The sequence below is a fragment of the Lates calcarifer genome, linkage group LG12 (genome assembly GCF_001640805.2).
Source record: "Lates calcarifer isolate ASB-BC8 linkage group LG12, TLL_Latcal_v3, whole genome shotgun sequence".
In the NCBI taxonomy this organism is placed as follows: Eukaryota; Metazoa; Chordata; class Actinopteri; family Centropomidae; genus Lates; species Lates calcarifer.
The window spans coordinates 22080414-22095798 of NC_066844.1; the positions used below are offsets into that span (position 1 = coordinate 22080414).

The 15385-nt window shown below is 42.4% G+C and overlaps 1 protein-coding gene across 1 annotated transcript; it reads right to left on the reverse strand.

The window, feature by feature from the left end:
* Nucleotides 1-9008: 9008 nt before the first annotated feature.
* On the reverse strand, nucleotides 9009-14981 carry LOC108889845 (inositol hexakisphosphate kinase 2). Its single transcript, XM_018686502.2, has 5 exons — nucleotides 14373-14981; nucleotides 11492-11723; nucleotides 11206-11384; nucleotides 10883-11058; nucleotides 9009-10777 (listed from the first exon to the last, which is right to left on the reverse strand). The coding sequence occupies exons 1-5, from the start codon at nucleotides 14584-14586 to the stop codon at nucleotides 10151-10153; spliced, it is 1428 nt and encodes a 475-aa protein (XP_018542018.1). The 5' UTR covers nucleotides 14587-14981; the 3' UTR covers nucleotides 9009-10150.
* Nucleotides 14982-15385: the final 404 nt, after the last annotated feature.

Below are 15385 nucleotides of genomic sequence, written 5' to 3' on the forward strand. Positions count from 1 at the left end.
CTGTGCATGATTTTAGACTGTATTAAAACAGTGACGTGTGAATATAACTTCTCATCCCATATGTTGTTTAGTATCTGAGTAACCTATTCTCTTTCCCACTCTGCTTTTATGATGTTTGTGGTTGGGCAGCTTATGTCTTGTAATGTATCATATTAATGGGATATAATCTGATCTGACCCTGCAAACCCTTTTAAGCATCCAGCCAACCCATCTGGTCCCACACTCTCAAACTGGGGAAGATATATGTTCATATAATGTCTCACTTAAAGGAACCTAAAAAAATTGATTTTTCCATAAACTCTATCTCTGTTGAAGCTTATGGAAAGATGCAAATGTTCCATCTATATGAAAGTGCCCTGTGTTACATGTTCTCACTTCTTTCTACATGTTAAAGGCCCTGTCTAAACTGGATGGAGGAAAAGAAGGATTTGCTAATACTGGCAACACATTATATATTGTTTGTTTATATATTAAGAAAGAAAAAAATTCTGGACTATTGCTTGGCTGGGAGCAGTTATACATCTTTAGAGGTCTTGTGTAGACTTAATTGTAGATTTCATTATCATTGGACAGAGCCAGGCAATTTGTTTTCCCCTGTGTTTCCAGTCATTATTGTTTCTAACCTAAGCAAACAGACTGCTGGCTCTAGTTTCATACTAAACATACAGACATCAGTATCAATCTTTTTTATCACACTCTTGGTTTAAAAAAAAAAAAGAGTGAATAATATTTCCCAAGCCCCTACCCTTACCCCTAGCCCAAAGATTGTACTGAACAACAAAAGATATATGAATGAATTCAGATCATTAAATGTACCTGTACTATGTAAAAGTTTAGTTTGTATGTGTTATAATTGTAATGATGCAATAATGCTTAATATCACAGTGGATACTGAGACACATTGACTTTACATTTGCAATCCTATTTCCTTAATAATTAATCCTATCATTAGATGTTTTTCCATAAGCTTTAATTAAGACCAGCATTAATCATAGTTACACTCGTGTATCTCAAGCTCCTATAAAACATGGGCTCTTTTCCTCAGTCTGGACACAGGCATGGTCACATATAAAGGCAGCGTGTATTACATAAGACTCTTTGCTGTAACGTGAAGGAATGTTGAATTCTTTCAACTGTTACAACTGTTCCTTTATTCTCCTACTTTTTTCCCCCTCACACTCAGTTCATTCCTTGTTTTGTCCCGGAGAGTTCAGCCTCCTCTGATGCAAGGGAGGAGTGTTTCACTCAGTTGTTCTGAAGCTCACCGTCCATCGAAACCAGGTCAGTTACCACACACAATCCCTCTCAGTTTTCATTAGTGAGATCAAACAGCCCACCTCAAATTTGAGCAGTTTTTTTTATGTGTTTGAATTGATTTGTGTGTCTGTGCATTAATTATTGCATATGCATTGTGAAGCAGATTATTATACTGGGACCTATGAAGGATCCTGAAGCAGGAGGGTAAAAGCAGATGTCAGGGGGCTTTTTAAGGGCTGCACTCTGATGTTCACACTGACAGGATAATATTATGTTCTCTGCCATTTTCCCATCCCCATGGGGTTGTCTAGGAGGAGAGGAGGAAAGAGTGAATGCACTGACACAAGAAACTGGGTTGGAGTAAAAAGTCACAAGATCACCATGAGGCAGAGTAGTATGAGTCACTCATACTCAGCTGTCTTCTCCTGTTTTCTCTTTTCCCCTGCCACTCTGGAATATACCATAAGAGCACAATGTTGGCCAGTCAAGAGAAGCTTGTTTAGACTTCTCTGCCTCTATGTGAATCTCTATACTCTCTCTATTTTCTTACTCTCTTATAAATGCTCTTAATGATTTCCATTATGCAGTGGATTATTTGCATTGTGGCTTAGTGATGACCAGCCTGAACAGCCCTCACCGCTCTGGTTCAGCTGATCGTCCCCACGGCAAACAGCTGTTCTGATCTCTTGGCGACCCACAGACCGCTGCTATGTTTCACTATGACTGTCGCACAGTATATCTCCTGTATTATAGGTCAGGGGTTAAAGCTGGTGGGTTTTAATTGGTGGATTTAACTGTCCCTGTAATCCACTGCGGTGATCCAGTGGACAGGAGAACACTGTGTCCTTGACCTCACACCCTAGGTTACATAAACATCTACAGATCAAAGACCCCCAACTCCTCCTTGCAGACATTTTCTTACACAGCTTTAGAGGTTTAAGAATGGTTTGGCTCCTCACATTTAATTAAACATGGTGGTTCTTCACAGTAATTGCATCAGATATGGTGGACAAGTTGGTGGCAGTCTGAACATGCAGTTGTTCCATTTTATATTCAAATGAATGTGATCAGTGAGCTAAAACATAACATTAGCCTACACAAGCTGCATTTACCTCAATGTCATCATGCTCACATATTTACAATTATAAAGCTAACATTCTGATGTTCAGGTGTAATGTTTACCATGTTCATGCAATTTAATATGCTAATGTTTGTTTACAGATGAAAAAAGAAGTATACTGAGGGAATGTCATTTATTTTGTGGGTATTTTGTCATGAAACAAAGTATTGGGCAAATTAAGTTTTGACCTTATAATGGCACTAGATTTTATATGAGTTACAGTTCAGCCTGAGTGGAGCATGAATGTCATGCTTATCCAATAAATTTCGGAAAAGCTCATGGTAAAGCTCATGGTAACACCAGAGGAAAATTGAGGGCATCACCAACATCAGTAGAATACACAATTTGAGAATCAGGAACATATGTACAAAATGTCATATCAATCCATCCAGTGGCTGCTGAGATATTTCAGTCTGAGCCAAAGTGATGGACTGACCAACAGCCATCCCTTGAGAATTTATTGAAAGAGAGGAAGGAGGCTGAGGGGGAAACAGAAACATGTGGTGTGGGATGTCCAAGTTGGAGTTAAGCTTTGTAAATAATAGCACCTTTAAATCCCAGTGGAGTAGAATAGGGAGGAGTGTACTGTTTTTGCTTTCGCTGTCCTGCTAATCTCACTGTAACAGCTGTGCTCAGTTCAGCTTCAGTGTAACTGTCTTATGTAACCTGTTTAAAGGTTCCCTGACATCTATGCTCTTAACATAAACACAGCCATGACAGCCAGATGACCCTAGTGGAGATGTGTAGTCTCTTTGTTTTGAGAACATGAATTTAAAAGTGTTTTAAAAAGACCAGCTGTTTGTTGATGATAACTGTTAATCTGCTCAAGGATACAGAGTACGAGGCAGCAGCTAAATCTAATCAAATAAATACAGCTGAATGGCCCTCGCACAAAACAACCAACGGAGATGTGCAACTTCATCTGAACAGAGCTGATAAAATATTAATAAAATCTTGTATGAAGAATACCTGCTTTGCAATTTAAAAGCGATACAACCTGCTGAACAAAAATCCTGCTGGAGAAAATGAACAAGACAGCTTCATGACATGAAACCATTGTCCGTGTTCACCGCTGTAATCTTAATTACAGTAATTAAAAGGTATCTGGTGACATCATTGTGCTGTAGAAGAATGAGAGCGCTACAAAGCAACTTTCAGTGAAACATCTTGCCTACACCTCCTCCACCCACGGACACTCATCATAAGCCATCTGTGGGCACTGCAATTACATCAGGAAAGGAGTCTGGTGTCACGGCATGTATGAAGTGGGAAATGTTTTTGAGGAGGATTAATGCAGCCATATTTTAACCATCAGAGAATCAAAACACTGACAGGAGAATGTGGTGTGTTTGTGACAAACCCCGCTGAGTTAACTGTCCTTAACTGGACTGTCATCTGGCTTAATCCAGTTTATCCCAGACTACGAACTGTACACTCATAACTCTTGCAGCCTGTCTTGTCCCATCTGGGTTATTTTAAGCACACATACTCATACATTTCACTGTGGTTGCTGTGGGGAGCATGATGAGCGTGTGTGTGCTGTGGATACAAATATATTTTTTCCCGCATCTTATTGGGCGGTTTGACTGGCCTAGAGGTGGCTTCTCTTTTAAAATGCTCACCAAAGTTCACTTAGTCACGCACATCAGCACATACCACACACTTCTTTTCCTCTGAATACCTCTTAGGGCATCACTGTCCTTGTGTGGACTGAATTAAATTTATATATTACATCTAACTGCCCAATTAGCTACCAATTAGAGTACATAGTTGTCGCCACCATCAGCAAAACACTAAATGAAGGATAAATGGTGTTCACCCCTCCAGTTGGGTTCAAGGGACTTGGTGAATCTATGCCAAGGAATACTGAAGTTGTGCTGGCAGCTTATGATGGTCTGACACCTTGATACTTAATGTAGATTTCTTTGTCTTTAATTTACCACCCATCTGTATAAATGTTTGAAACAGACTGTTCAACAGACAACTGTCTTTTGTGCATTTGGTGATATAAATAAAGTCTGAGAACAGCTGCTGATGTCCTGACACAACCCCTGATGGTAGCTGGTGAGAAATAAGACAAAATGTCTGTGACACCACTGACTAGTTATATAAACCCGAGCAGGACTATCTATCTATCTATCTATCTATCTATCTATCTATCTATCTATCTATCTATCTATCTATCTATCTATCTATCTATCTACTGTCACACAGCAACATGCAGATACAAAGATCACTTGGTTTAAGTTATAAATTTCAGCTGGTGTTCATTAAACCTTCAAGGACAAAGGTTAAAGAGGTGATAAGACTCTACATTAAGACAGTGCCAGCAGGATTACTGCAGCTATAGAGGTAAAACTGTGATACAACCAGCCTGATATGAAAATGGGCCAGCAGCTGTAAGGACAGAGCACAGCATGTTCAAGTCTATTGTGTCGTAAATTCTCCCTCTGATCAACTGCAGCTTGATTCCTCCTGACGGCTGGGCATTGCTATCTGATCGATCTGTTGACCAGGGGTCAAGGAGGCTTGCATAACAGGCAGTGACATCACAGACTTTAAACATATAACATGTGGTGTGGTGTAAAACAGCCCATCTATAACCCTGTAACAGTTTCAGTTCTTCTTGAAAACATCTGCTCTTGTTGAGATACAACTTTTTTGCTGGCTATGGGCAAATTGCTTTCCATATACCTCTCCTCTTTGTATGACCTTTTTGAAGGCATTTCACAGCACAGTTGTTTGGAATGGTATATCACTTCTAGTGTTTTATGGCTGCATTTACATTGTCCCAGAAATGTAAATGTTCACTGCAACTACAAGAAAACATGAGTATAGTATTTTGTTACAATACAATATTTAGCTTTGATTCCCATATTTCTATAACTGGTACTGAGCTTCCTCCACTTTCCCATCAGACTTAGTAAAAGGCTGAGATGGCATGAGATCTGACCTGGTGGTATGCATCTGCAATAATTTTAATCATTCCATTCATATCTATGTTAGTCATCATCTCTTTGATAAAGCTGTGATGCAAGTGGAATAAAGTACAATAACGAAATCTTGCTTCTCCACCTTTAGCTCTTTAAAATTCTAGGTTAAACATACAATACAAATTTCTACCCTCTGCCTTTTTGCTTCAGTCTGGGTTATTTTAAGATCACACACACTTCTCTGTTATTGCTGCAGGGACAGTGAGAGTGCATGTGCTGCACTGCAGACTCAAATATGCCTTTTTCACATCCTGTTTCACTGACTTGTTTCTTTGAGAAGTGACTTCTCTCTTGCAGGATGAGATGACGTCCTGCAGCAGAAAGTCTTTTAAGGTCGCACAAGTAGCTGGAGTGACAATTCGACAATCATACAAGAAATTCCATAACCTTTGAACTGTGACGACTTTCTTCCTGTGTGCTTAGATGCCAACATGTATGCAATACAGGCCTCCCTGTAGCAAACACACACACACACACACACACACACACACACTCCTGTGTGTGTTCAGCCACGTATGCCACAAGAACTGTGCATTCATGCGTTATCATCAGAGAAAGTTTAATCAGTCCGGCTCTTACATCATTACTCACACCTTCCTATGTGCTATTGAGGCCAGTCAGGCTTAATTAGTTCTTGCAGGACATTGCAAAACCACCACTTTGATCCAATAATACTGGGTCTGATCACACAATCTGTGTGTGTTGTGCTGCTAATTCATGTTTTCTTGAGAGATTTTCATGAAAATGAGGCAAGCTTCCTAATGCAGTGAAAACAAAAGGATGTTTTTTAAGCTGATTTTCATTCTACTCCACAGCATGACATTAACTGAAGTTTAGTTCAATGCAAAGGTGTCATTTAATCAGGTTATGAAAATTTTTCAACATGAGCAACAAGGCCAGCCCACCCCTGCATTCTGTGGTTCAGAAATGCTAAAAATACAGGTGCTGTTGCCATAGTTATGTATCTCTGTTAAAAAAGTCAGATCAGTCACCAAGGCAACTGTCTGTGTCCCACTCCAACACACCCACATATATACAACTCAGACACTGTGCAGACAAACAAGCCCACTCATTCAAAACATGTCACACACACACATGCACATAAGCACACACACAATCTTGTTCCACTATCCCCATGGGGACCTTGTTTACATAATGCATTCCCTAGCACCTTGCTCTAACCTTTACTATCACAACCAAATCTTTTCTCTTCCATTGAGGACCTCAGTTTTTGTCCCCACAAGTCACCATTAGTTAGTGTGCTCTCAGATTAAAGTCCCCACCAGGACGAGAAGAGAAAACACACACACACACACACACAAATCAAAACAAGTGAAGAATTGTCTCAATATAAAGTGCATGAAGTATTGTCATCTTTCTTGAATCAAATGGATTTGAAGCCTTCATCATTAAATCCATATGAAGGAGCAAAACATATTCATATAAATCTGTTTTGCAGCAGGCAGCAGATGAGCGGGGAATGTTGAGTTATTTTTAGATCCGAAAAGGGGAAATGATAATCCCTCTCATGTTCATGCTCGTGCTATCATCTCTCCTAGCCCACAACTAGATTTGACATTGCTTTATACGCTCACGCTCAAAAACAGATAAAATTCACCCATGTCCAGGTAAGAGCACCTCAGTATTTCAGCTATTCTGGTGGATATGCATGAAAAATCTTGTTGCTAAATGTTGCAATGTAGACACTGAGTCAGTCTGTTGCAGTCAGTTGTGAGTGAGAGTTGGCTGTTATGATGATGAGGATGCTCCTGGGGACCTGCAGTTTCGATATTGGGCTTCATTAGACAGACCAGTGCCTCCTGTATGCAAATGTGGACAGATAAGCCTAATTTCACATTCACAACTGTTCTGTAACTAACCACTGTTTCCAAATATGAAAAAGTAAACATGCAAAAACAGCCTAAGCCACCTCTGAGTGTTTATTTACCTACTCCACCCATGTCATACATCATGAGATTGTCAGGGATTGAAAACAGGTTAACTGCTACAATACCTGGTCTTTAGAAACTTACTCTAGAGTCACAAATCACCCCACCCTTCATGTGAAGCAGGTGTGCCAAGTTGCTGTAGAGTGACGCAGCTTTCTAGGCATACTTTCCACTCAGCCAGTCTTTCCGTGGACTTACCCTCCTTAGCTCAGAGCGTTTTCCGGCACTGGAAAGCTGATTAGGACTGACAACAAAGCTGCCGGTTTCACTACACAACTTTCACTATGGAGTTCAAGGGTGCATACAATATTGTAAAATAAATATTGGTCATCTGAGGTTGTTGCTTTGGAGCTGTTGGCATACTGTATGTAGGAGCTGGCTAACACCTCATAATGCTTCCTGCTTAGCGCTGCAGCTTTAATGGAAGTTTGTCTTGTTTGAAGTGCATAATCTGAGCCCTGTGTCAGCGTAGTGCAGATCGGTCGCCGATGTCGCCGCTGACTGGCAACTGGGCCAAAACCCTCAACTAAACTACTTAATAATGAACTCTGGAGCTGTAATGACGCATGAAAAATGAGGTTTGTGATCTTTGTATTTACAATGCCTCAAGCAAACTTGTGGAAACAAAGGAAAAATCCCAAAGCCTGTTCTCTTGGCACAGAATTCCCTATAAATGAACTTTGTTGAAATAATGTAAATGACACTCAGAGGAAGTAACAGCAGCAATTGGTGTTTTGTCTAACATCACAACCGGCTGTTACTGCGTGCAAACTTGTTGTCACAGCATTTAAGGCTGCTACAGAAAAAGATCCTTAATACTAACGTCATCTAAGAACCAAAATGGCTTCATACTTCTGTTTTTTGTGAAATGTTTAACCACAGCTGTGCCAGATGTGAGTGAAGTCAAAAGTCACGTCCATCAGCATCACACAGCACCAGCACAGTCACATGCTGTCTCTAAACTGAGCCCAGGCAGTAGTTTCTGTCACTTCATTTTGGTGGTGCAGCTCTCAGCAGCTAAATGATCTGCAATAAAATCTCAACCGTCAGCATCCATTTCACTCTCCCGTCACACATTTAGCTCTGCCAGCTGAAGCTTAGCAACAGGCTAATCTGAAGATTACTCAGGTGAAGTGATGAATTTGCTCTATATAATAAGCATGAACCATGATCAGTTGTCAACTTAATTTGAAATCAAAAGCTTAAACCACTGTTTCTATGGTTTTGGTGAAGACAAAGAATGTTTTCATAGTCAACAATGTCATTCACTGTTATATACACAAATAACTGCTGTTTTTCCTTCCAGAGACACCTGAATTTATTTAGACATCATCTCTTTCTTTGCTAACTGAGGAGGTCCTCCATCACATTGTATTACTCATTTAAAGGAATACTGTTTGTTGTACTGTGTAAGGTGAATGATTAAGTCATGGTAAAGTGTCAATATTTTCTTAAGAATTAGTGAGTAACTAAACAATGACTCATTTTTTCCCCACAACATTGCATCCCTTTGTTACAGCAACTCTACAGCTGCATTCAAAGATCTGGTGTCACAAACCCGCTCATATTTCATTTTCCATTCCACACTTCAGTACTTCCTGCCTGGTAAATGCATTGTGCAAACACACACACAAACACACACACACACACACATGCAATGTACTGTTAATAAACATAAAATACCCTCTCTTTTTTTTTTTACCACAAATGAATGCCTTTATTTTCCAAGACACTGTTAACACACAGGTATACAAGAGAGGTATCAGCTCTTGCAGTAACAAAATAAATCAAAGTCGGTATCAGAACATTTAGAGTGGTAATATGGAATGTACTTGTTTCCACTTTTTTTTTAATTTTTAAACAATCCTTTCAAATAAATAGTCTCTATATAGTCTTTATAGCTAGTGTTTTTAATCAATATATTCTCTTTGTTTAGTCAAAGTTTCGGGAATGAAGAGGAGAAAATCAGACGAAAACAGAAGACAGTGACAAAACAAGGATAGTATCCCCTTTGCAATCCCCTTTTCAAAATGTCTTTTGTTTATAGGCAAAAAAGTACAGGGGAGAACAGCTGTTGAAAAAAAGGCAAATCCCTTCTTCTAGACCTAAATAATCTTGTTCTTCCACCAAAACGCGTAAATCCAAGTGCCCAGTGGACACACAAACCGTGTTTGTTAAGAGAGTCTTGAGACACCAATATCAACACAAAATGTCCTTATCAGAAGCTTAACTTGTCAATTGCTACAAGGCTGCTGACCTAGCCAGCCAAGGTCAGCTTGTAAAGTCATCTTCCCCACTAATAATGTACTGTGCTGTTGGGGACTGGCAGTTCAAACTTCATTCAAAGAAAAAAAACAAATGTCATAACACAGGTAAAGCACCACGTCAGACTCCTACAACTACACTTGAGCTTTGTTATCTCTGCCTCACGCTTTCTCTCTCAGAGAGAACTTAACAATAAAGAAACTTGTCTGTACCAGAGGAGAGGGGGAGGAGAGGCCTAGGATGCTACAGGAGTCCTGGTGTTTGTTAAGAGACCTCTCACACAACATTTCTCCAACCATGAATAACAAAGTAAAGGAGCAGTCTCAGAAAGAGAAAAGTGCAAGTAAGGGCACAGGCAGCCCTGTCCTCTGGCAGGTAAGGGAGAGCGCACAACGACCACGCAGACTCTCCCCTGACCCCTGAGGTGTCTGAGGTTCCCTCCAAGCAGAGGAGGGCTCAGACCCCCATGTAGGCGTAAGGACGATGCACCTTGGAGTAGCAGGGTTTCAGCTCAGCGAGCCTTTTCCCAAGCTTGAAATTCAGACCACATTGGCTCTAGTACAGCTTCAGTCAGTACTGTGATCCTCCAGCTGGGAGATGATGGTAATCAGGTTCTGGAGGCCAAAGATGAAACCGCTGTCCTGGCCTTCATGCACTACACTGTCCTCTCCATAGTGCCGACAGGTGGTGTGAGCAAAGTCAATCATGCGCACGTCCACCACTGGGCTGCTGGCCTCTCCTGTGCTGTGGGAGGAGCGACTGCTGCCGCTGCTGTTGCTGCTCCCTGCGGCCACACTGGCGCTGCCACCTGCTGAGGAAGAGCGAGGGAAACCAAAGGCCCCCTCCTCCTCTTCCTCCTCCTCCTCCTCCTCCTCTTCCTCTTCCTCTTCATCCGATGGCTCATCCTCGTCACCTTCTTCCCCACCACGGTGCCTAGGTCTAGTGGGAGTCCTGGGGGGGTCTCCGTCATAGATGATAAGCAGGGAGCTGGAGTAGAAGCGGTAGGACTCGCAGGCCTCCAGGGCAGCTTGCATTTCCCGGAGTCTGCGCAGCACTGGGGACAGCAGCTCTCGACGCAGGCGACGGCCATCGTGAAAGAACTGATAGAGGGCCTCCTTGAAGCCTGCAAGGGTCAGCTTACGGCCATGGTATTTATTCATGAACATCAACTGGCCTGAGTCCGACTGGTACACCTGCGGGAGTCAAAGAGAAGCATGAGTGCCGCAGCCCCACATTTACAGTGTACCCATTACATAAGAACTCAAATGTAGAGGAGCTGAACTGCATCTCTACCATACCTGCATGCCACAAAGTCGTACTCCAATAGAGGCAGATGTGCTCTGTTGACACTTGCGGATCTGATTGGCTTTCTTCTCCTCTGATGCGTCATCCCCATGCTGGCGAGTTCCCATCTTCAAGTCTAAGACACATGGTACTGTATAGCGCCATGTCAGGTTCTCCAATAGGATAAATTCTGTGAAAGGGGGTCAAGGATCACACAACAACAAAAGATCTATAAACTAATGGTGTATTAATGCTTTTATTAACAACCAAGACTGATCACCGTGCACTTCACTGCACAGCTGAGATATCTGGTAACGCTTCATTCATAAAAGGATACTGTATTGATTACGGTGCTTTGCATTCTCCTTCATCCTCTGCAAGTGCTGCTGGTGACACTTGAGACTCCAGGGGTTGTGTTTGATCTGTGGCACCACGTTGCCTTTCTCCAGGCTGAAGTAGAGAACCTCAGCCTGCTGCTGCTGCTGCTGCTGCACCACCACCTCATCACGATTATAACTGCAAAGGTGACAACACAGAGAAATGTGAGCTTTAGCGTTACAGAATTAATTCATGATGACACGTCTTGTCTGTGAATGCACAAGTGCTAAGGCCAGTGCCTTCACCTCATGATCTTGTCCTCTTTGCGACTGTGTCGAGTTCTGTCTTTGCTGTAGTTGTCGTTCTCCAGAAGCAAAGTGGACTGCTTCTTGTTGCTCCACTTCAGCATCTTGCTCTTGGGCTCACAGTCTGATGAGGGATCTTTGTTTTCCAGGTCCCCTGATTCGCTGTGGAGGGGGTAGGCAATGAGGCACAGGTTCCCTTCCTCATCTTCCTCGAAACTGACTGACACTACACCTGAGAGAGGGTGAGAGGGAGAGTGGTTATTAGTATTAGCCAGGACAACTGTTTCTATTTATTTCCTGAAAGATTTTGACATGTTCAGACAGACATTAGCCTGACCATATGTCCACATTAATAAACACACACGTAGGATGTAGATATGGCAGGAGGGGATGAAAGAGGAGAACGGGGCTGATGAATAGCAGATGTCAGCAGAGCACAAACAGTGTTTATATCACTCAATCAGAAAACAAGAGACACAAAATACCACACAAGGCTGAGATCTGTCAAACTGAGCAAGATATTTATTAAGCAACTGTCAAACATTCTCATGAAATACACAATGATTAATAATACAGAGGTTGGTGTTGTCGGCTATGACATAAGAAAATGAAATACAGCTCCTGCTTTCCACACATACAAACATACATGGAATAGCAGCATAACAAGCTGCGATGAGGACTCACATAACCATAGTACAGTGTATTAATAAGCCATGATTCAGTTCATAACTGACTTAAATGAAACAAAACAGCTGAGGAATCCTTGAAAATACATCTGAAGTTCATCTTTACAGTCCACTTATGTCCACAATGTTCCAAAAACACACAAACCAGGGAGGTGGAAATGGGGCTTACAGATGTTTCCAGAATCATCTTAATGATTAAAGAAACACAATATACGTTAATGCCAATGCTGTTTTATGAAATGATCCACAAACAGGCACCTCAGTAGATACTCCCCCTCCCCAAGCCCCTTGTAAAGTCCCTAGAAGGGCCTGTGTATGGCAGGGTGGGGGAGGTGTCGCACTGAGAATAAACATCACAGCTGCAGTGGCTGATAGAGATAAACCACAGGCAGGAAGAGGGGATGTGGTTGAAACAGATAACGAGAGAAAGTGGCACAGATACGGTCACAACATCCAAACTGATACATGATGCCCTCTGCATCCAGCAGCACAGGTAACAGCAGTCACATTAAAAACAGCCACAGAATAGCAAACAATAAATGATGAGTTTACAGTGGGAGCAGCCTGACCGCAAGCAAGCTGCTGTTTTAAAAGATAAAGCACTGTGGTGTTTTTCCATGTTAAACGGCAGACCCAAGGACCCAGCATCCATTTTTCTTCCGCAGCCCAACGCCTCTCTGATGTCATGTGCACTGACATCACTGTCCTGCAGGAAGCCCCGCCTCTAAAGTCTGTCCTTGTGGATTGTGGCGTCTGCTCAGAGCTGCACTGTCATCACATCAAGTGTGGATGATCCTGATTATCATAGAGTCATATGTCGATATGGGTGCATCACTTAGGTTTTTACAGCCTAATAGCATTAACTGACCCTAATATATTAACAGGGGTTTGACATTGTTGTAGATCAATATCAACCACAAATGTTTGATTAAGTTCAGAAGTTCCTGCTCTCAGGTCTGTACTTTGGAATTAAAATTCTTGATATGAACATCATAATTTGCACTGAAGACAGATAATGCTGCAGTCATTTGACTCATGTCTCAAAGCTTGAATGTTCATTCCTGATTTGTCTACATCTACACCTTCATTAAAGCCTTTATGTTCCCAATATTTTGCGCATATTGCCTAAATGTCCTATTAATTTCAAACCATTAGATATTCTTGGAATTTCTTTATCTCTTGTAAAAGTTTATGAAATGCCTCTGTGCACTATAAAAAAAGCAGGTTTGCTTTTCCTTTCATTATTGTGTTATATGTTAGAGAGGGGGAGTGTCAGTGGTGAGGAGCATTCAGGTCCCAGAAGTCCTCCATTATCTGGTCTCCAAACCCCAGTGCTCATCCTGGATCTTTTTATAGTCCCACGTTACTGAGAAGTCAGATACCACGCTTACCTCCGTCATTCAGTCGCCTAAAGACGTCTGTATAAGCACGTACTGGGTGTCATTGTCTGCGGGTGAAACTGCGGACCTGGACACATCCAGGGAACGTGATATTCCAATTAAAAGTGTCTGTGTATATAAAAACGTGTATTTGTGTCCATGTTTCTGTGATGGACCTGGAATCAGACCTGGAAATCTCCTCAACTGACTTGTTAATTTCTCCCCTGGCAATCTGGCCCACTTATTTTTGATTTCCCCTCCGTGGAACTCTATCTCATCTTGAAACCGTAGCCTTCTTAAAAGCCAGGCATGGCACTCAAAAGACCTCTGGCTACTCATCCTCCTGGCAGGAAGTCAGGCCGTCAGCTCGGATGCTACCTGACACCCAAGCCTCGAACATAGGGGTCACATCTAGAAAATGGGCTGGGGTGCCTGCCAATTGCTCCAACACGAGTGACACTGTACACAAGTCACAATATGAAGCCATAGAAACCAGAAATGTAACTATAAATATCATAATTTATTTCATACAGTGCTGTTGTGTATACCATGTTCTTTGAGCCTCTGCAACAACCATCACCACCCTCTACCTAAAGCAAAGTGATCTCATCATCTCAGTGGATGCGTGTTTTTTGCTGTTTGCAGTATTAAATGCAACAAAGAGGACAACAAAATTTCAAGCTATTAGCACAAAGATGAGGAGGAAGAAAGAAAGGATTAATGCTGGGTACCAAAACATCACACATGCTCCGTTGAGACAGATGAGTTGACACTTCCTCTACATTTAGGACTGGGGACGGGGTGATGGTAACTTACCTTTATACTGAGGGGTGAACTTCCTCATCTCTGGGGGGAGGCTCTTGTAGAACTGATGCTCCCGGGGGATGAGAGGCTTGCAGATCGTTTGCTCCCCAAATCGTAGTACACAGGAATGGCCTCCCACCTGGTGTACGAAGGGCTCAAGCATCACCCCTTTTCCGGGATAAGGAGTCCCGTCCGCCTGCATGAGGGCTTCCAGAGCGGGACTCATCCTCACTCCGCATCGGACAGCTGAGCTGGGGGGACCCACGTCGCACGGGAGGCAAGAAGCTCGGCCGCTCGTTTGGCTCCCTATCCTCGGACTCGTTTCTGGTGGCTCGCACGGGGGCGCTACTGGTCGCCTGTTCGAGCGAAGCACTGAAAAACAAAGGGCTGAACAGGAAGGACAGAGTCGAAGGCAAAATCCCTTATTCCCTTTCTTTTCCTCTTCGGAGGACAAATTATAAAACTCCTCCGCTGGGCTGGATATTCTCCGTGTTTTTAAGTGTAATAAAAGGCTACTTATGTAGCCGTAAAAACCTGCTTAAAACGTTTTCAGGCACCATGCGTTTCCGTCCTCCACGGTGTCTGGCTGTTACCGAAACTGACGACTGAGCCCATCCTGTTGCTAGAAAAACAGCACAAACAGCCAACAAGTCCCACCTCTCCCCGCGGTCAGCCAATCAGAGAGCCGCAGCTGTCGCTGGGAGGAGATAAGGCACCTAGGAGAGGATCAAGCAGATCAAGCAAACAAAGAGGAAGGAGAGAAAACAGGGGGGAGGGTAGAACAGGAAAAATACTAGACACAGAAACACAACACTGAAGTCATTTTTTCAGTGTTCTCGCAAGTTTTAATCGTTGTTGTTACTTTGGGGACAGACTGCAAATTGCATGTTAATCTTGTTTTTGCAACATCAACATCAAGGCGAGGAGGAAATCGAAATTGCACCTAATCCAATGTCTTTGTCATTTTAAACTTTTGACTTTTCAGCCTCAGTAACACTGAAAACTACATTAAAAGGTGTGTTGGA

Excerpts from the sequence above, each read along its gene's own strand:
- LOC108889845 (XM_018686502.2), bottom strand. The coding sequence starts at position 14,586 with ATGAGTCCCGCTCTGGAAGCCCTCATGCAGGCGGACGGGACTCCTTAT. Across the intron at positions 11,059-11,205 it reads AAAGCACCGTAATCAATACA|AATTTATCCTATTGGAGAAC; the intron begins GTATCCTTTTAT and ends CCCCTTTCACAG. Across the intron at positions 10,778-10,882 it reads TACGACTTTGTGGCATGCAG|GTGTACCAGTCGGACTCAGG; the intron begins GTATGGTAGAGA and ends TGACTCCCGCAG.